The sequence below is a fragment of the Branchiostoma lanceolatum genome, chromosome 19, assembly GCF_035083965.1.
Source record: "Branchiostoma lanceolatum isolate klBraLanc5 chromosome 19, klBraLanc5.hap2, whole genome shotgun sequence".
NCBI lineage: Eukaryota > Metazoa > Chordata > Leptocardii > Amphioxiformes > Branchiostomatidae > Branchiostoma > Branchiostoma lanceolatum.
In genome coordinates this window covers 3,377,959-3,395,646 of record NC_089740.1, presented here as the reverse complement: position 1 = coordinate 3,395,646, position 17,688 = coordinate 3,377,959, and the positions used below count along the sequence as shown (strand labels likewise).

At 44.1% G+C, this 17,688-nt stretch overlaps 2 protein-coding genes across 2 annotated transcripts; both read right to left on the bottom strand.

Moving 5' to 3' along the window:
- Window positions 1-2,143: 2,143 nt before the first annotated feature.
- On the bottom strand, window positions 2,144-9,240 carry LOC136425848 (uncharacterized). Its single transcript, XM_066414784.1, has one exon. The coding sequence runs from the start codon at window positions 7,880-7,882 to the stop codon at window positions 2,144-2,146; it is 5,739 nt and encodes a 1,912-aa protein (XP_066270881.1). The 5' UTR covers window positions 7,883-9,240.
- A 645-nt stretch (window positions 9,241-9,885) lies between these two features.
- Window positions 9,886-16,472, bottom strand: LOC136425996 (cytochrome P450 2D4-like). The gene is made up of 7 exons (XM_066414914.1): window positions 16,004-16,472; window positions 15,006-15,148; window positions 13,025-13,235; window positions 12,412-12,695; window positions 11,999-12,187; window positions 11,664-11,799; window positions 9,886-11,310 (listed from the first exon to the last, which is right to left on the bottom strand). Exons 1-7 carry the CDS (start codon window positions 16,386-16,388, stop codon window positions 11,132-11,134), a joined length of 1,527 nt encoding a protein of 508 aa, XP_066271011.1. The 5' UTR covers window positions 16,389-16,472; the 3' UTR covers window positions 9,886-11,131.
- Between the last annotated feature and the right edge of the window lie 1,216 nt (window positions 16,473-17,688).

Sequence of the window (17,688 nt, the reverse complement as noted above, 5' to 3'; positions counted from 1 at the left end):
AAATACCCGCCAAGTGCCCTATCGTTTGAATGTAAAGTTTGAACATTCTGATAAAGAGATCGAATTTTAGACCGGAGCACTGAATTGGTCTATAATGCTTTATAAGTATGGGGTGGGGGGCGTAACTTTGGTCAGCTATATTACTTCCTAACCATGAATGAGAAAGTAAAGTGATTTCATTTCCTCAAATACCCGCCAAGTGCCCTATCGTTTGAATGTAAAGTTTGAACATTCTGATAAAGAGATTGAATTTTAGACCGGAGCACTGATTTGGTCTATAATGCTTTATAAGTATGGGGTGGGGGGCGTCACTTTGGTCAGCTATTACTTCCTAACCATGAATGAGAAAGTAAATTGATTTCATTTCCTCAAATACCCGGCAAGTGCCCTATCGTTTGAATGTAAAGTTTGAACATTCTGATAAAGAGATTGAATTTTAGACCGGCGCACTGAATTGGTCTATAATGCTTTATAAGATATGGGGCGGGGGGCGTAACTTTGGTCAGCTATTACTTCCTAACCATGAATGAGAAAGTAAAGTGATTTCATTTCCTCAAATACCCGCCAAGTGCCCTATCGTTTGAATGTAATGTTTGAACATTCTGATAAAGAGATTGAATTTTAGACCGGAGCACTGAATTGGTCTATAATGCTTTATAAGTATGGGGCGGGGGGCCTAACTTTGGTCAGCTACTCTGTTGGGTTAAGGCAGCCCAGGCTCTAAAATTCGTGTTCGAGTTCTGCCGCGTGCCTGGCCAGCGGCTCGGCCGAACTCGAACACGGTTCGAAATGTTCCACTACAGAGCAATTCGGGGGGCGCAAGGTCTATTCCACTGCCCAATTATATATATCTCAGGTGTACGTAACGTTATATGGACAAAATTGTTTTATAGGCCATGATTTGGATTGTATTACATTCTAAATGTTTCAATCAAATGGTTTGGAAGGTCTCCTCCACGAACATGTGCCGCGCCGAGTCCTACTAGCGCTGTTTTGACGGAGGTGTTCCAAATAGAACAGGGGGTTCTATATGTTCGATATGGTGTTCGAAGGGAACGGTCGTTACGTCACAGGTGTTGGATTTCGCAGGAGACAACGAGCTGCGTGTGTGAGATCGGGTTATGAGTTTTACGGCATTACGCGCGGCTCAAAGCAACAGACTTGATCTTTGGAGTAATCATATTGTAGGCGCGCTGACTCTCAGCGCTTCAGCCAGGTCGGGGTCTAGAGAATGTTTTGACTGAACTCACCTTGTCTTTGTTGAGAAGTCTTGAGAGAGAGAGGACAAGCACTCGCAGACTTACGTTTTGACGGTTTAATTAAGCAATGTTAGTAGTTATGCAAAAGCCGCCAACTAAACTGGAAAGTTCTGGGTTTATTCCCTAGTCCGAATCTTCTTGAGTGAGTCCCTTGTTGTGTCTTCAGTGAATTCCTGTGTCCTGTGATTCTTCTCAGTTCTTGTATATTCCAAAGTGAGCTCTTGATTTTGTAAAACTTAGTCTGGTCTCCCGGCCATTGGCTGACTGTTCTCTGATGTCTTGGAGTTTGTCCTCCTGTTCCTGGAATCTTCTTTTCCAGTCCTAATTGATCCTTCTTGAAATTCCTGAAGTCTTCACCCCAGGCCTAAGTGTCCTAAGTCTCCTGGAAGTTCCTTTTCCAGGCCTCTGATCCTTCTTCTTCTTCTTGGAGTATGTTTGTCTCCAAGCCTAGATATCCTGGAGAAATGATCTCCAGGCCCATTTCTGACCTCCGTCTTCCTTGTGCAATGGCTTCCTTCTGTCCCAAATTCCAGCCGCCCCCGGGTTAGCCTTGCTGGGGTCTCCCGAGGGTACCAGTGGCGGGAGACTAACTTATGCTAATCTAAACTAAAGGCGGCAAATTCAAAAACTGTAAGTTGGCGATTACACTGGCCCACAATTGTCCGTTTTACGACAATTTTACATTACATAAATGCAATAAAGCCAACTTCCTTACACAATGACTATACTGTGTTTCAAATAGTTGTTAGTAGAAATATCATGCAATTGAAATAAGCTCGGCTGAAGTCCATATAGGGTTGTCTACTTCACTACGTTGCTGTTACATGCATTATACTCTCTTATGATACTAGAGTTCGAACAAGATCCTCCTGGAATTCAGGTCTCTAGACGTTTTCCTGTTCTTCTTCCAGTATTGGGCACAACTTGTCTATCGGCCGTTCTAGGGTGCTGTGCTGTGTCTTGACTTTGACATGTCGGACTAATCCTTCGCTGCCACTAGCCACTTCTACTACTCTGCCCATCGGCCACTGGCCTCGTGGGTTGTTCTCATCCTTCAGGAGCACTAGATCTCCTACTGCGAAGTTTCTCCTTTGTTTGCCCCATTTTTGGCGTCCTTGTAGAGTGGGTAGATACTCCTTGACCCATCTCTTCCAGAATAGGTCTGCGATGTACTGGATCTGTTTCCATCTGCGTCTTGCGTACTGGTCTCCCTTCTCCGTTAAGTTGGGTGGAAGATCTGTCTTAGACTTCAGCATCAGCAGGTGGTTCGGAGTTAGCGCCTCTAAGTCGTTGGCTTCCATGTTCACCGGTGTTATTGGCCTGCTGTTGATGATATACTCTACTTCACAGAACAACGTACTCAATCCCTCGTCATCAAGGTGGTGGTTCTTGCTGATGGCATACAGCACTTGGCGTACGGTTCTGATTTGCCGTTCCCATATTCCTCCGAAGTGGGAACCGGAAGGTGGGTTGAAGGTCCAGTCTACCCCTTCTTTCAGCATATTTTCATGTATCTTGCTGTTGTTCCATTTTTGGACCTCTCTCTTGAGTTCCGACTTTGCTCCAACTAGATTTGTACCATTGTCGGATATAATCATCCTCACTTGTCCTCTTCTTGCGATGAATCTCCGCAAGGCATTGATGCAACTATCTGTGTCGAGGGAGTCTGCTTTCTCCAGGTGAACCGCTCGTGTCGTAGTGCAGGTGAAGATGACTCCATATCGTTTTACAATACTGCGGCCTCGTTTGACTTCGAACGGGCCGAAGTAGTCTACGCCCACGTTGGTGAACAGTGGGTTCTCTGGTATTACTCTGAAGGACGGTAGATCCGCCATCTTCTGTTCTCCTGTCTTGCCGTGATGACGGCGACAAGTAACGCACTTGCCGTTTACTTGTCTGATTAGCGAGTTAACTTGAGGGATCCAATAGCGTTCTCGCACTTTGGATGTCACATAGTTCCTCCCCAAGTGTCCGTTGTCTTCGTGGATTTCTTGAATCACTAGCTCTGACACTCGGGACGTCTTCGGGAGCATCATTGGATGCTTCATCTCTTCCGAGAGGGTTGCTTGTCTCAGTCTCCCTCCTACCCTGAGGATACCCTCTTCATCTAACTTAGGGTTCAGCTGGAAGATACTGCTGCAAGACTTCACTGATCCCTTGCTTCTTTGCAGGGACACTATCTCTTCGCTGTAGTGACTACGTTGCACGTGCCTTACTATCTCCAACTCTGCTCGTGCTAGGTCGCCTGTCGACAACCTTTGACATGTTGTCTTTCCTGGGGACTTACTCTTCTGCTTCAGGGACTGTTTCACTTTAGCAATCCAAGCTACAGCTTTCTTCAAGCGATACCAGCTTGAGTAGTGTGCGATGAGAGCATCCATAGGGTTCTTGGACTGCATTGGTTCCTCTGTTTGAATGGCGTTCACTTTGACTTCTGGGTCCATCTGTGGTGGTTCTTGAAGACCCTCTGGCAACTGCGGCCACTCGCTCTTTGGGCCCCACAGGAATTGTGGGCCATTCACCCATCTGCTGTTGTCAATGAAGTCTTCAATTGATTGTGCCCTCGACGCGTCGTCTGCTGGGTTCAAACTAGACTCCACGTAGTGCCATTGCTTTGGATTTGATGCTGTCCTTATTGCTGCTAGCCTATTGGCCACGAATGTATGGAATCTTGTGGTCTCATTATTTATGTATCGCAATACTGTAGTACTGTCGGTCCAGAAATGCGTTCTGTCCACCTTGAGGTCTAACTCTCTCTTGAGCATTGAGTCCACACGGACTGCTACCACTGCCGCATTCAGCTCCAGTCGTAGTATGGTGACCTTCTTTAGCGGAGCGACGCGGGCCTTGCCCATAAGCAGAGCACAGTGTACTCTGCCATCTTGGTTCTCCATACGTATGTACGAAGCTGTTCCATACCCTGATTCACTTGCGTCTGCGATGTGATGTAGTTGCACTGAGGTAGGGTCTCCAAATCCGACCGGTTTCACGCACCTGTCTACCTCAAATCTGCGACTCAGCAACGGTAGTTCTGCCTCCCATTTTTGCCATGACTTGACGTGTTTCTCTGGGATCCTTTCATCCCATGTCTTCTTTTCCCTGCACAGGTCTTGCAAAATCAGCTTGGGATGCAGTGTAGCAGGAGCGATCAATCCCAGTGGGTCATACATCGAGCTTACCGTTGACAGTATTCCTCTCTTTGTTGCAGGTTTGTCTTTGTCGACGTTGCGAAAGCCCAACATGTCTGTCTGCACATTCCATAACATACCCAATGTACGTTCTACTGGCATCTTGTCAAGGCCAAGATCCAGGTCCTTTACTTCCTCCGACATCTCTGCTGTTGGGACGGTCTTGAGTACTTCTCTGCTGTTGCTAACCCATTTGGTGAGCCTGAACCCTCCCGTGGCGCATGCTTCTCGCATCTCATTTGCAAAGCATTGTCCTTGCTTCTCTGTTGGCATAGCCTTGAGTAGATCATCCACGTAGAAGTCTTCTTTGAGTGCCTTTAGCACTTCTTCGTTGTACTTTCCTTTACAGTCCTCAGCTATTCTCTTCAGGGCATAGTTTGCACAACTTGGGGAAGACGTTGCTCCAAACACGTGTACTGTCATACGATAATCTTCCAGCGGTTCGTTTATGTCACCCTCCGGCCACCACATGAAGCGCTGATAATCCCTGTCCTCCGACGGTACTTTAACCTGGGAGAACATTGCTTCTATATCCGCCATCAAAGCCACTGGTTCCTGTCTGAACCGAGTTAACACTCCCAACAGCGTGTTGGTCAGGTCTGGACCCTGTAGAAGCTCTTTGTTGAGTGAGGTGCCGGCGTATGAGGCGGCGCAGTCAAAGACGACTCTTATCTTTCCCTTTTGAGGGTGGTACACCCCGTGATGGGGAACGTACCATACCTGTCCATCTTCAGCCTGTAGTTGCTCTGTGGGTACCTTCTCTGCGTAGCCCTTGTCTATTATTTTTTCCATGAACCGGGTGTACTCTTGTTGGAAGCTCTCATTTCTCATCATCTTCCTCCTTAGGTGCTGGGCTCGTTGTAGGGCTACTTGCTTGTTATTCGGCAGCTTGGGCCTACCATTTTTGAATGGTAATGGTACTTGATAGTGGCCATTGTTTTTGTTTGTTCCCTTTGACACGATGTTCATGAACTTTTTGTCTTCAACTGACATTTCTTTCTTATCCTCTCTGGTTTCGCTGAAGTATTTGTTGAAGTATTCCGTGAGTTGCTGCTCAAGGGTGATCCTGTTGACATTCTTATCGTCACTGGCCCCCCTGAGGGGCCCATTTACGGACCATCCTAACACGGTTCTGATAGCATATGGTCCACCATCTATGCTGTTGATTACCTGCCAGGGCTCTACAGCCTTCGGTACAGTGTTGCCAATAAGTAGGCCTATATTGGCATCTATTTTGGGCACGTCTACGTCCTTGAGATGTGGCCAAGCCTTAAGGTCTTCAGTGGAGATGATGTTATCCTTTGAAGCTGGAATCCTTTCCTGTGTGTAAGCAGTGGCGATTGGAATAACGTTCTCTCCCGTTAAGTTCATGACCTCCAGGTCATCCAGGACTTCGCTTTGTACTGCTTTAGTGTCATTAATTGTATTCAGCGTCAATTTGGTTTTCCTGCCACTTGTCTTCAGCTGATCCTTTAAGGACTCGGTACAGAATACCACGTCGCTTCCTGAGTCCAAGAAAGCATATGTTTCGACTGTGATGTTTGTGGTCCTGCTGCGGACCTTCACAGGAATTATAGGTGGCACTCCTTCCCAGCTGCATTTGGTGCGCAGTACTCGTCCTACTGCAGCCGTCTTCTTGGGTACCGTTTCAGCATCCCGATGTAACACCGTGGGGTGAGATCTTTGACACCTCTTACACTCTGCCCGCTGCCTGCAGTCCCTCGCCAGGTGTGATGTAGCTTTCAAGCAACCAAAGCACAATCCTTGGCCTTTGATGTACCGCAGGCGTTCGTCCATTGGTTTAGCGCCGAGCACCCTACAGTCACTCAGGCAATGATTGGTTTTCGCACAGTACAGACAGTCACCTGGAGACTCAGCTTCTGCATTGTCCGCTGCCCTAGCTACTGCTAAGCTTGAACCTCTCCGTGGTCCATACTTCTGTTTGGAGCTAGAACCTTGGCTCTTCTCTCTGTTGTTGAGGTCACCAAAGACCTCATTAGAGACCACGTCCTCTTCTTTCTGCACGAAGGTAGCAAAGTCTGAGAATGAGACTGGACGCTCTTTAATTATCTCATGGGACCGTCTTCTCCAGCGTTCTCTCAGCTTGAAAGGAAGCTTTGTCACCAACAACTTCAGGTTGCTGTAGTGGTTCAACTCCTGCAGGTGGTCCTTCCCTTCCATAGCATTTCCGCATTCCTGCAGAAAGAGCGCAAACTCCCTCAATGCGTCCTTATCTTCTGGCTTTATTTCTTGCCATTTCGATACCTCTCTGGCATAGGCCTGGCTGATCTTATATGATGTGCCATACCTGCTTCGCAGGTATTCCTTTGCTCTTGTGTAGCCTTCTTCTGGCGCCATAAGTGTGCAGCTGCTCACCAGCCTCCTAGCCTCATCTGTTGTGTATTGCTCTAAATAACCAAGACGCTCTTCTGCGTCTGTGGTTTTGCTTTCTATTGCATGCTTGAATGCTCTTGTAAATCTGGTGTACTGAAGCGGGTTCCCATCGAAGGCTCTGATGGTTCGAGTTGGCAGGCTGGCCTGATTATTATGGTCAATCATCAGCTTGGTGACTTCCGCTTGTTGGGACACCAACCCTTGCAGGAACTCCTCGGGGGTTGGACTCTTTTGCCCATTCCTGTCATGAAGCGTTGGGTGGAAATCCCTTGCCTCCGGGTTCAGGTTCCGGGAATCGTTAGGTGTTCGTCTAGGCTCTACAATTTCTGGCTTAACATTCCTGGTTCTCGGTACAGCGGGTGACTCTATTCCCTCAAATTCGTCTAGCGCTTGTAGCTTGGCATCCTCTTGTGCCAACTCCATCTTCACTTCCAACATCTCCCTTTGTCTAGCCAACTCCATCTCCTCTTTCTTGATCTTGAACTCTCTTTCTTGTAGCTTCGCCCTTTCCTCCAAGGCCGCAGCCTTGGCAGTGAGCTCCGCTCTCCTGAGCTTGGCGCTTAACCTTGCACTCGAGGCTACACTAGATATACCCGAGCCCGCCTGTGATATGCTGTCAGAGGGCTTGACATCTTGTGCTTCCCTCTGTGTCTTAATCCACTCTTGTACCTCATCCCGGAACTGGTCCAGCTCTTCGAAATGTGGCTTGGCCCAGTTTTCTGTATCTTCATTGATCTGGTCGGCATCGAGAGTTGCTTGGTACTGACCATGTGACTCTTCAAGGTCAAAGTAGGCATGCTGCCATTCCTCTAAGGCAACTTGTGCGCCAAGCAGCTCATTTTGTTCCATCAGTGCCCTTACTGCATTTGCCTTGTGTGTCAGTTGTCCTAGCACTGAAGACCTATAACTCTTCTTTCTCCTGCTGTCTTCCTCCAGGAGCCAATCAGCCTTTTTTGGGACTCTTTTTTGTAGCCCTTCTGTTTCCTCTTCTACATCTTCTTTGACCGTAGAGAGGCCCCTTTCTTCCCTTTTATCAGTCATTTTATTTCCTAAGCTCTGTTTATCCCCTTTATTGGGAGAAACAGCCTCTTTATTTGCTGTTCTACGGTAATGTAGTGACCCAGTTCTCCTGGCTTACACAGCAGTCAGGCCTGTTCTATACCACAGTTGTGCCGTCACTCATGATACCCTAAAACTACTAATTGTTCTGCTTGGTGGTATTTGCCGTTGGACGGAGGTATTCACGTGTGATGTAGTACAGTACGCTCTTGCCTAATGTCCTTGTACTTGACAGTCGTCTAAATTCTTCCGTTTTCAGAAGCATAAATAGACAATGGTAACTTCTTGCGACAATTAGCTGTTTTACGGTAAGGTGACCTGGGTCATGGGGTTCTTACACTTTCTTTCCTAGGCAAGATCATCAATCAACTGTGCATTCCAACATGTCAACTTGAGCGTATCACATAACTCTTTACTCAAGAAGCTCTTTGTTTCCTTGTAGAAAACACATGCAGGCCTTGCAACAGTTCCTCAGCTTTGACAGATCAATTTCCTATGCTGACCACAGCCCATTTGCTGTAATTCTTGGAACTGTATACAATCACAATGACAGTTCTTCTTTTACTCGTTAGAGTCCTATAACCACTTTTACTGGCTCCAATCGACCGTAAGTTTTACTGTAGGCGCGCTGACTCTCAGCGCTGAAGCCAGGTCGGGGTCTAGAGAATGTTTTGACTGAACTCACCTTGTCTTTGTTGAGAAGTCTTGAGAGAGAGAGGACAAGCACTCGCAGACTTACGTTTTGACGGTTTATTTAAGCAATGTTAGTAGTTATACAAAAGCCGCCAACTAAACTGGAAAGTTCTGGGTTTATTCCCTTGTCCGAATCTTCTTGAGTGAGTCCCTTGTTGTGTCTTCAGTGAATTCCTGTGTCCTGTGATTCTCCTCAGTTCTTGTATATTCCAAAGTGAGCTCTTGATTTTGTAAAACTTAGTCTGGTCTCCCGGCCATTGGCTGACTGTCCTCTGATGTCTTGGAGTTTGTCCTCCTGTTCCTGGAATCTTCTTTTCCAGTCCTAATTGATCCTTCTTGAAATTCCTGAAGTCTTCACCCCAGGCCTAAGTGTCCTAAGTCTCCTGGAAGTTCCTTTTCCAGGCCTCTGATCCTTCTTCTTCTTCTTGGAGTATGTTTGTCTCCAAGCCTAGATATCCTGGAGAAATGATCTCCAGGCCCATTTCTGACCTCCGTCTTCCTTGTGCAATGGCTTCCTTCTGTCCCAAATTCCAGCCGCCCCCGGGTTAGCCTTGCTGGGGTCTCCCGAGGGTACCAGTGGCGGGAGACTAACTTATGCTAATCTAAACTAAAGGCGGCAAATTCAAAAACTGTAAGTTGGCGATTACACATATATTCTTCATTATAGCTTTCTTATCAAAAGTGTCCGGGGCTATTTTGCATAGATTTTGATTTTTTTTTTTAAACTGGGGCGAATTTTTAACAAAATATGACCCAAAAATAGTGGTTTCTGATGTTTTTGACCCAAAAAAATAATTTAATCGTCATTTTAAACAAAATAGCCTCGGACAAAAATGATTTGTATGAGGTTAGCTCTCTTCTTGTAAAATATCATAATGAAAGTTGGTGTTACCGCCTGCGCGCGTAAACCCATGAAATACACAGCTATTTTTAACCAAAATGTGTATTTCTAACCCAAAATCTAGCTGTAGAAAAACTAAAGTATAATTTATTCAATGCGTTTTAAGTAGTTCTAAAACTGTGTGAAGTTTCATCGTGGTGCGACAAGGCTATCGAAAGTTACAGGATCTGAATTGATATGCATGGAATAATACTTCCTGGGCCGCCTTAACCCAACTGAGAACTTAGGCCACAGCAAGTAAATTTTATGGATGACAGCCTCCGCAGACTCCAAATTTAATGAGATAGGGCGAGAAATAAAACAAGGCGGGCCGAAAAAAACAAGATTCCAATATTTTCAAATTTTGAGATCATAAATCTTGTAAAACAAGAATTGAGGCGACGAAATATGATATCATGACCAACAGATCTTTTATTCTTGTATTCAATCAATGAGGTTTTATATATAATATAAAATCTCCTTTATTTAATGTAAACATGTCCTTGTTGATGTGTATACGTCTCAATAGACTAACTGCAACAAATGCAAAAAAGAGCTTGTTGTATCATCATCTGAATCAGCTATACTGGGAATTCATATGCGATGAAACACCTTGTGTATACAGCTCAATTAACTAGACCCCACCATTATTTATATAATGTCATTGCTAGAACAAATGCAGAAAACAGCTTGTTATTATACCATGGTCAGGAACTACACTGGGTATTCATATGCAATGAAACACCTTAGACTGTCAACATTAAAATGTTCTTGAAGATGTGTATACAGCTCAATTAACTAGAACAAACGCAGAAAACAGCTTGTCATACCATTATGGGCAGGAACTACACTGGGTATTCATATGCAATGAAACACCTTAGACTGTCAACGTTTACGTCATATTTGCCAATTTTTGCCAATTCTTGGCATGTTGACCACCGTCGGAGGGCAATGAAATTTGTTTTTTATTTCGAAATCAGGCGAAAATTAATGAGCGCGCTGATGTCATCCATAAAAATTACTTGCTGTGGCCTTAGTGTGAAGCACAATCATACCTGTCAGTGTCAATCTAACGTGTATCGTAACTGTACTTCAAGAACTAATGGGGTCGATGACCGTGGACTAATATTATAGTGGATTTTATGCCATACCTGGGCCGCGAAAACGTTGGATACGGATGTTCCGGACCGTATGATAATTATCCGTATCACACGGGGTTCTAAGTTGTATCACACGTGCTTCCATAGAATATCTAGAGTGCATTTCGAGCGCGTCGGTTGCGCCGCCGTCGAAAATTCGAATACTGGATTCGGAGGTTGGAATCAATGTTGTTACAGTTTTTTTTGTTCTAGGATACAAAACGTCCTCAACTTCTGGGGCATTCCGCATTGCAATGTGTGTTCTCGGGTGGGTATGACATAAATAAAATACAACACGGTGTATTCAGCACCACCCTCGGTCCCAGCCTGACCGCGGGTAGGATCGCCCGACGACCCGCAGGAGGTTTGGGACCGAGGGTGATGCGGAATACACCGTGTTGTTTTCTATATAAACATGGCTAAATTGCCTGTTCATTCTTGCATACCTAGCGCTTCTCATGAAGGGCAATGCATTTTCATCACTCATGAAGTGATTTTTTTGCCCTTGCAATCCAAACACTAACGTGGTATCGCACATAGCTTGAACGGCTGCGGCTTCAACGAAAAACCAAGGATTCCGGCAGTGTTTGGAGGAGAAGCGCCCTCTGGCGTCTTGAAGCTGAAGGACTGCAGCAGGGTCGAGAAGAACAGGAAAAGTTCCATCCTGGCCAGCTGCTCACCAAGACACACGCGTCGGCCTGGAAAGAATGTACAATAGTTAGATAAGACATTAGGGTAGCAAAAAGATAGAATATAAAGTATGTCTCATAAGCCCCATCCGTCTTAACAATAACAGTTGTCTTAAGAAACGTGAAGATTTTGAACATTAGTCATACATTAGTCATGTAGCACATGTAGTAAGATTCCACATTCTTACATGACTGAAATTGTATATTTGCTTTCATCACCATAAACTGCACTTATCTTGTAACAGCATAATCATATTAATAAAAATATACCAAAGTCTATCATTCATACGTTTAAAAACATGCTGTCATCATTATTGTGGTAATACATCTCCAAGAGTAGTATCTCTAAGGCTGATAACTACCTCCTGAAAAAGGCAGGTAAGACTCAGGCTTGTTGATGACGTTCCTTTCCGCGTCCAGAAACCTTTCGGGGTCAAACCGGTCCGGATGAGGCCAGTAGGCGGGGTCCATGTGGAGGGAGTACAGGTTCATCAGCACCTGGGCCATAGAGAACATTAGACCAGACCACATTTAAAAAACAAGCAAATCATCACCTCGATATCAACAGAGGTTAATTGAGCACATATTCAGCACTCAGTTATGTGGATACCTGTAAAAGTTGGGGTCATTCGTTTAAGCGTACGGCTATGTTGAGTAAACAAATGATCTGTAAAAGCTAAATAATAATTTCGCATACCTGTGTTTCCTTAGGAATGTCAAACTCTTGCACTTTGACGTCCTGTGTTGTAGCATGGGGAACTGCGAAGGGAAGAAGAGGGCGGATCCTCATGACCTCCAACAGACAGGCATTCACGTAGGGTAGCTGGGAACGGTGGGCCAGGGTTGGCAGACTCCCACCAACAACGGCATCAAGCTCATCCTGTACCTGTTTGGACCAAAGTGGACGATTGACGTCAAATGCATGATCATTTTTTACGGAAGGGGATATCGTGGGCCATTGTCAGTCGTTGGTTATGTCAATGTTTGTTAGAAAACTGTACAATATCAAAATCTGAAAAGATGACCTACGACAAAATTTGCCCAATTTCGATACAATTCCAAGGCAAAAAACTAGATCGTCACGTTTAAGGCTTGGTTAGCGGTGAGTACCTTCTTTTGGATGTCAGAGTTCAAGGTCATGTAGAGCAGACCCCATAGAAGGGTGGTGGCAGTTGTGTCTGTTCCCGCAAAGAAGAGGTCTTTAGCGATGTACATGACATTCTCCTCCGTCAGACCATCAACCTTTCCCTGGTGTTCAAGCTCCAGCAGGCAGAAGTCGAGGAAGTCTCGCGGATTCTCGCGATCAAAGTTTTCTCGGTGGCGAGCTATCTCGTCCCACAACACTTTATCTATCTTTAAAGTCTCTTCGAGCACTTTCTTATAGCCCCGGTTTACTGGGGAAAATAAAAAAACAGCAAGGAAATGAAATTGAAAAACAGCAAGGAAATGAAATGTTAAACAATTATTTCTATACATGAATGTTTTCAACAATTGAGTGCTGCCGAATTTTTTCTTTACCAATCCATTCCGTGTAATAGCTATGAAAAGTGTGTATGTTTCATTATACCCGCAATTACTTTGTCTTATAACAGAGAAATTTGCTGTTGAACCTTGGTGACTGTCAGTTATCAAGCCCATTTCTAAAGCAAAAAAAAAAGCCACGACAAGAAATCGTCCGACCTATGTGACCGACGTTAAAAGGATTACATTAATTTCTACTCACTTCCTGGAACAAACCGTAGTAGAGGAAAGGCACTGATGATCTGCCCTGCTACAATTTCAGCTAAAACGTTCCCGACAGATGTTGAGAGATCACGGAACGTTTTGTCGTTGTACTCGTAGCGCTTCCCAAACACCATAGAACAAATGATGTTTGCGACAGCAACGCGCAGATCGTCTGAGATGTCAAATGGCTGCCCATCGTATTCGGCAATCTAAATATGATAGGAAGCCATGCAGTTTTATGCTTTAAAAGTTGAAGTTTTAATCTCAATTTTTTGTACCTGCAGATTTCAATTTCTTTAACCAGGAGTTTCAGTACAACATCAAAGGCAGACGCCACTCATTCATTTACTGCTTTGTAATTCTTCCCCCCCCCCCAAAAAAAACCCATAGATACAGAGAAACCGAAAGAAAGAGAGAAAGAGACATCAAAAGATAGAAAAAGACAGACAAACACAGAAAGACGGAATTAATACGCCTGTCAGTCGCTAAGGTAAAGTCCTAATCACTAAGGGGGTATCGGGTTACCGGAGGCGCCCACGGGCTCCCGCGAGTGAATGCCGGGGGGCCTGTAAATCTGTCCAATTGTCATAGCGAGATAGTTTCAAAACGATCCTCTCGTTCAAATGAAATAAAATTTCTGTTGCGTATGCGCTAAATGTCAGCGTTTCGATTCCTGTAGAAAAAAAAAAAAAAACGGGTGACTTTTTGTCTGGAGGCTGATGAATCCCACATTTAGAACGGGAAAATCAAAACAATACAACTGATATCAATTGGCAGCAAAATTTACTGAAACTCTTTTTTTTCATTTTCGCTGAACACAGCGAAAATGATTTGATTAGCATGGATCTTGGAATCATGGAACATGCATCCAAAATTACATGCGATCCATGGTTCTTGGAAAGTGGCACATTGCATCCATGGCCATATTACATCTATACCACAAAACTGAACAAGAAGAAACTGGTTTTGTCAAGTAAATGAAAATAAAACTGTACCATGCAGTGAGGTTAAAACATTATATATCCTCAAAAGGTGCCTAGTGAAACTAGCTCAATCGGTAAGGTCGTAGAACTTACGGGAAGTGTTACGTGTAGGCTGGAAGGCCCTCGGTTCGAATCCTTCAGGGAATTATTTTTTTCTCTTTCTTTTTTCTCTTTCTTTTTAAACATCCGTTTGTTGTATACAACGTCTTTGTATTATGATCGTAGATTCCAAACAATGCCTTGATTCTTTTTCATTGCTCATTGTAACGGAAAACACCAGTCAACGGATGCTTAGAACTACGTATGGTTGGTTGGTTGGTTGGTTGGTTGGTTGGTTGGTTGGTTGGTTGGTTGGCAGATACATGTACAACCATAATTTGGACCTGTGCCATGTCATTTATACCTCTGCCTTCATTTTATATTTTGAACTAAAATATTCTTAAGATCGGGAAAAGGCAAAAATTGCATGTTTTTCATATTCCAAGAACTATATTTCAACAGTGTCTGCATTTTCGTAAAATCCCTATGACAGAAACCTTGGGGATACCGTTGTCTTCATTCTAAACCGTCAATGAGGTAAATTAGACGTTTTTTTAGTGTCGATATTAAAATGGTGTTTGCATGCATGTCAAACCACACGGACAGGGGGAGGGAGTAACTAATATCGACGTAAACAATCCTTGAAATGTTTCACTTCACAAACAATGACGTCAGTAGCTTCTTAACATGTTGACTAACATGAGCAAAATGTCAGCAAAGATGTATTGTCCAGAACCGCTTGTATTTGTGAAAAAGTCGGTTTTTGTTCTGATATGAGGCAGTCAGTGAGAAAGGGTCATGCTGGCGCAGGTTTTCAGTGGATACTTGCATATGACCTCTGGTGACCTAGAATTGAATACGCGAACGTGATAGAAAATAACTCGAATTCGAAAAAAGTCTGTGACTTTTGAGCCCTAATTTAACCACCTTGTACTTTCTACTTTGATCTTATCTTACCCTGTTGCGGAGATAGCCTGCTTCCTCTCGGATGCTCTCCTCGATGCTGCCGGGTCCGACCTTCATGCCTAAGTTCTTTAAGGCGACAGTTGCAAACCTTCTTTTCTGTTTCAACTTGGTTCCCCAGGGTGCAAAGCCAATGTCTTCAGAAACAAAAAAGGCGGCCTTGATACGTAATATTATAAGGTTAATGATCCACACTAAGCTGAGTACGCTGTCATAAACTTTAATAAAGTATAGTCGGTTCCTTCAACAACCGAACGAAGAACTAAGTTCACTAATTGCATTGATTACGCAATAAGTTCTCTTACTTGTATAACTGCGAACATACAGACCAAAAACAATACTTCCTTGTACCCTCTTCCATTGACCATATGCCCTATCTATACTTTTTAACATGGGTAGTTAATGACCAGGTTTCTATTAAATGACTCCATGTGCCTTCTTATTTTAACAGTATTATAACAGTAACATGCGCCACACTAGCTTTTCAGTTTAACGCTATTGAAAAAAAAACAAGATAAGGAAAATACATTACTTTTAAAATACAAGCAAAATAGACCATGAATCCCTTCGTGATTTAGTAGGCGTATCCATGGTTGTACTCTCTGTGATGTTTGATTTATGATAAGTTTTTCAAACTCTGACCTGCATTTGACCTTTGATGTTAACTTCTATCACTTTTTACCCAATTTCTGGTATTGCTGACGTGTATAGCATTCTAATGTTAATGAGCGGAACGATGCGGCCCTCACAAACACCCACCAGTTAACTAAAAACTCTCCGTTTCACGGATGCAATAATTGTCCCATTGGGACTCATGGTGGACATACGATACGTGACAGTGTTTTACTTGTCTTTATGGAAAGAGACCCGCTTGCCCGAAGGTGCAGAGAAGACACTGATGTTTCCCATGCTTCTTTGTGCACGAATACGATTCAATACAAAACTAACCAATAATTCCAATCTGACAATACACAAAATGGAAATTGCTATACCTTTCCCGAAACCAACTGTTGAATCAGACATGTAGTTTGGAGGCCTAGACGCAAACAGCTCGGACCTGTCCACGAGTGCGTCCTTGACGGCAGTGTAGCCATTCAGAACCACCACGTCTTCCATCCCCATCCTGACGGTGAAGACGTCCCCGTACTGCCGCCTCCACGCCGTCAGCTTAAGGTGAGGCGCTCGGCCCAGGGCGAGGATGTGCCCGAGAACAGGCACACGTCCTGCCGGGTAAGGAGGCAGGTTTCTTGGGCGGTTCCAAACTGCGTATGCCAGGAGAAAGACCGTGCAGAAGACAAGAACCGTCTGCAGAGTTATCCCAGAGACTTGTAAAATCTCTAGTGCCGACTCAGTTATCCAGGTGACTACTGTAGCCATGTTTGAAAATAAAAACGCAGTCAGCAAGTATGTATGTGTATCCGTTCTGCGCAACACGGACGTTTCTCGTGACCGACCGCAACACGGACGTTTCTCGTGACCGACCGCAACACGGACGTTTCTCGTGACCAACCCGTGACTTTCAAGGACATTCAAAGTCCACAAGGTCAAACGTTAGTCAGCTGCCCGATGTCCTCAGCTCTACCTGTAGACCTTTGTAGTCATATCGGCGTTTTAGATAACCAGTTCAATGGCCTATGGGTATAAAATAAAACAATGTAATGTGTGCCTCGCACTCCCACTAGACAACCCTCAACTGTAATGACCTGTACGAAGCAATGGCTGTAGAAACGGAGATATGTACCACTCCTAGGCGTTGAAAGGATTTTTACTTACAACTAGTATTGAAGTAACAGTATGTTTAATTAAGCATTAAAAATACTTTATCACTGTTTCCTCCCTATCCGTCAGAAAAACTTAATGCAAAATGTATTATGTGCTAGCAGGGCGAATTTGGTCGCTTAGACTACTGAAGTAACTGAAATGACACCTTAGTTAGAATTTTCAAGGAAAAAAATCGCAGTCAAGAAGTTTGTTTGCACATACATTCTTTGCTTGAACTTTAACCAATTTTCGGGGACGTTCAAAGTTCAGACGTTCAAGAAAACTGACCGTCCCATGTAAATAAACACTTACTGTAATCAATCGATATAAAAGTCGTCATCACTGTTTTCCGATCAGGCATTTGAGAACCAGTCAGCACGGCAGGAGTTTCAAAGAATGAGAGAGCCCTCAACTAATGGCGGATTTATAAAGAACGAAGTAAGAGCATAAATTTGGGGTATATTAAGTATAGCATAGAAGCTTTTCAAAGTTTTACTCCCCTTCATTGGTTCCTATAATGTCTTCACATATCCATAAGTCCCTAGCACACAAGTATGTTGTCATTGTGTATTACGCTCTTGTTCACGTGCACGGTGTATACCGCTCCAAAAAACAATCCTGGCAACACAGTATACGAAACGACGTCTTGCGCTTTAAGTAATAAATGCAGATAAAATGACAGAGACAAGTATAAGTGGCAATTTCATCGTTAGTATGTATTTCGTTGTTAGTATAACCCTCATCCGACCGTATGGTGTCCAGGTTTGGACCAAAGGCGTGTCCCATAACAGCATTTCTCTATTTAATTATTTCGTGTTTCACCGTCGATCCTGTTTGCATCGAGCTTCCAATTGTTGAAGTCAGCACAAGAAGGAATCTGGCCACTGCGTTAGTGCTTAGTATATATTATAAGCTG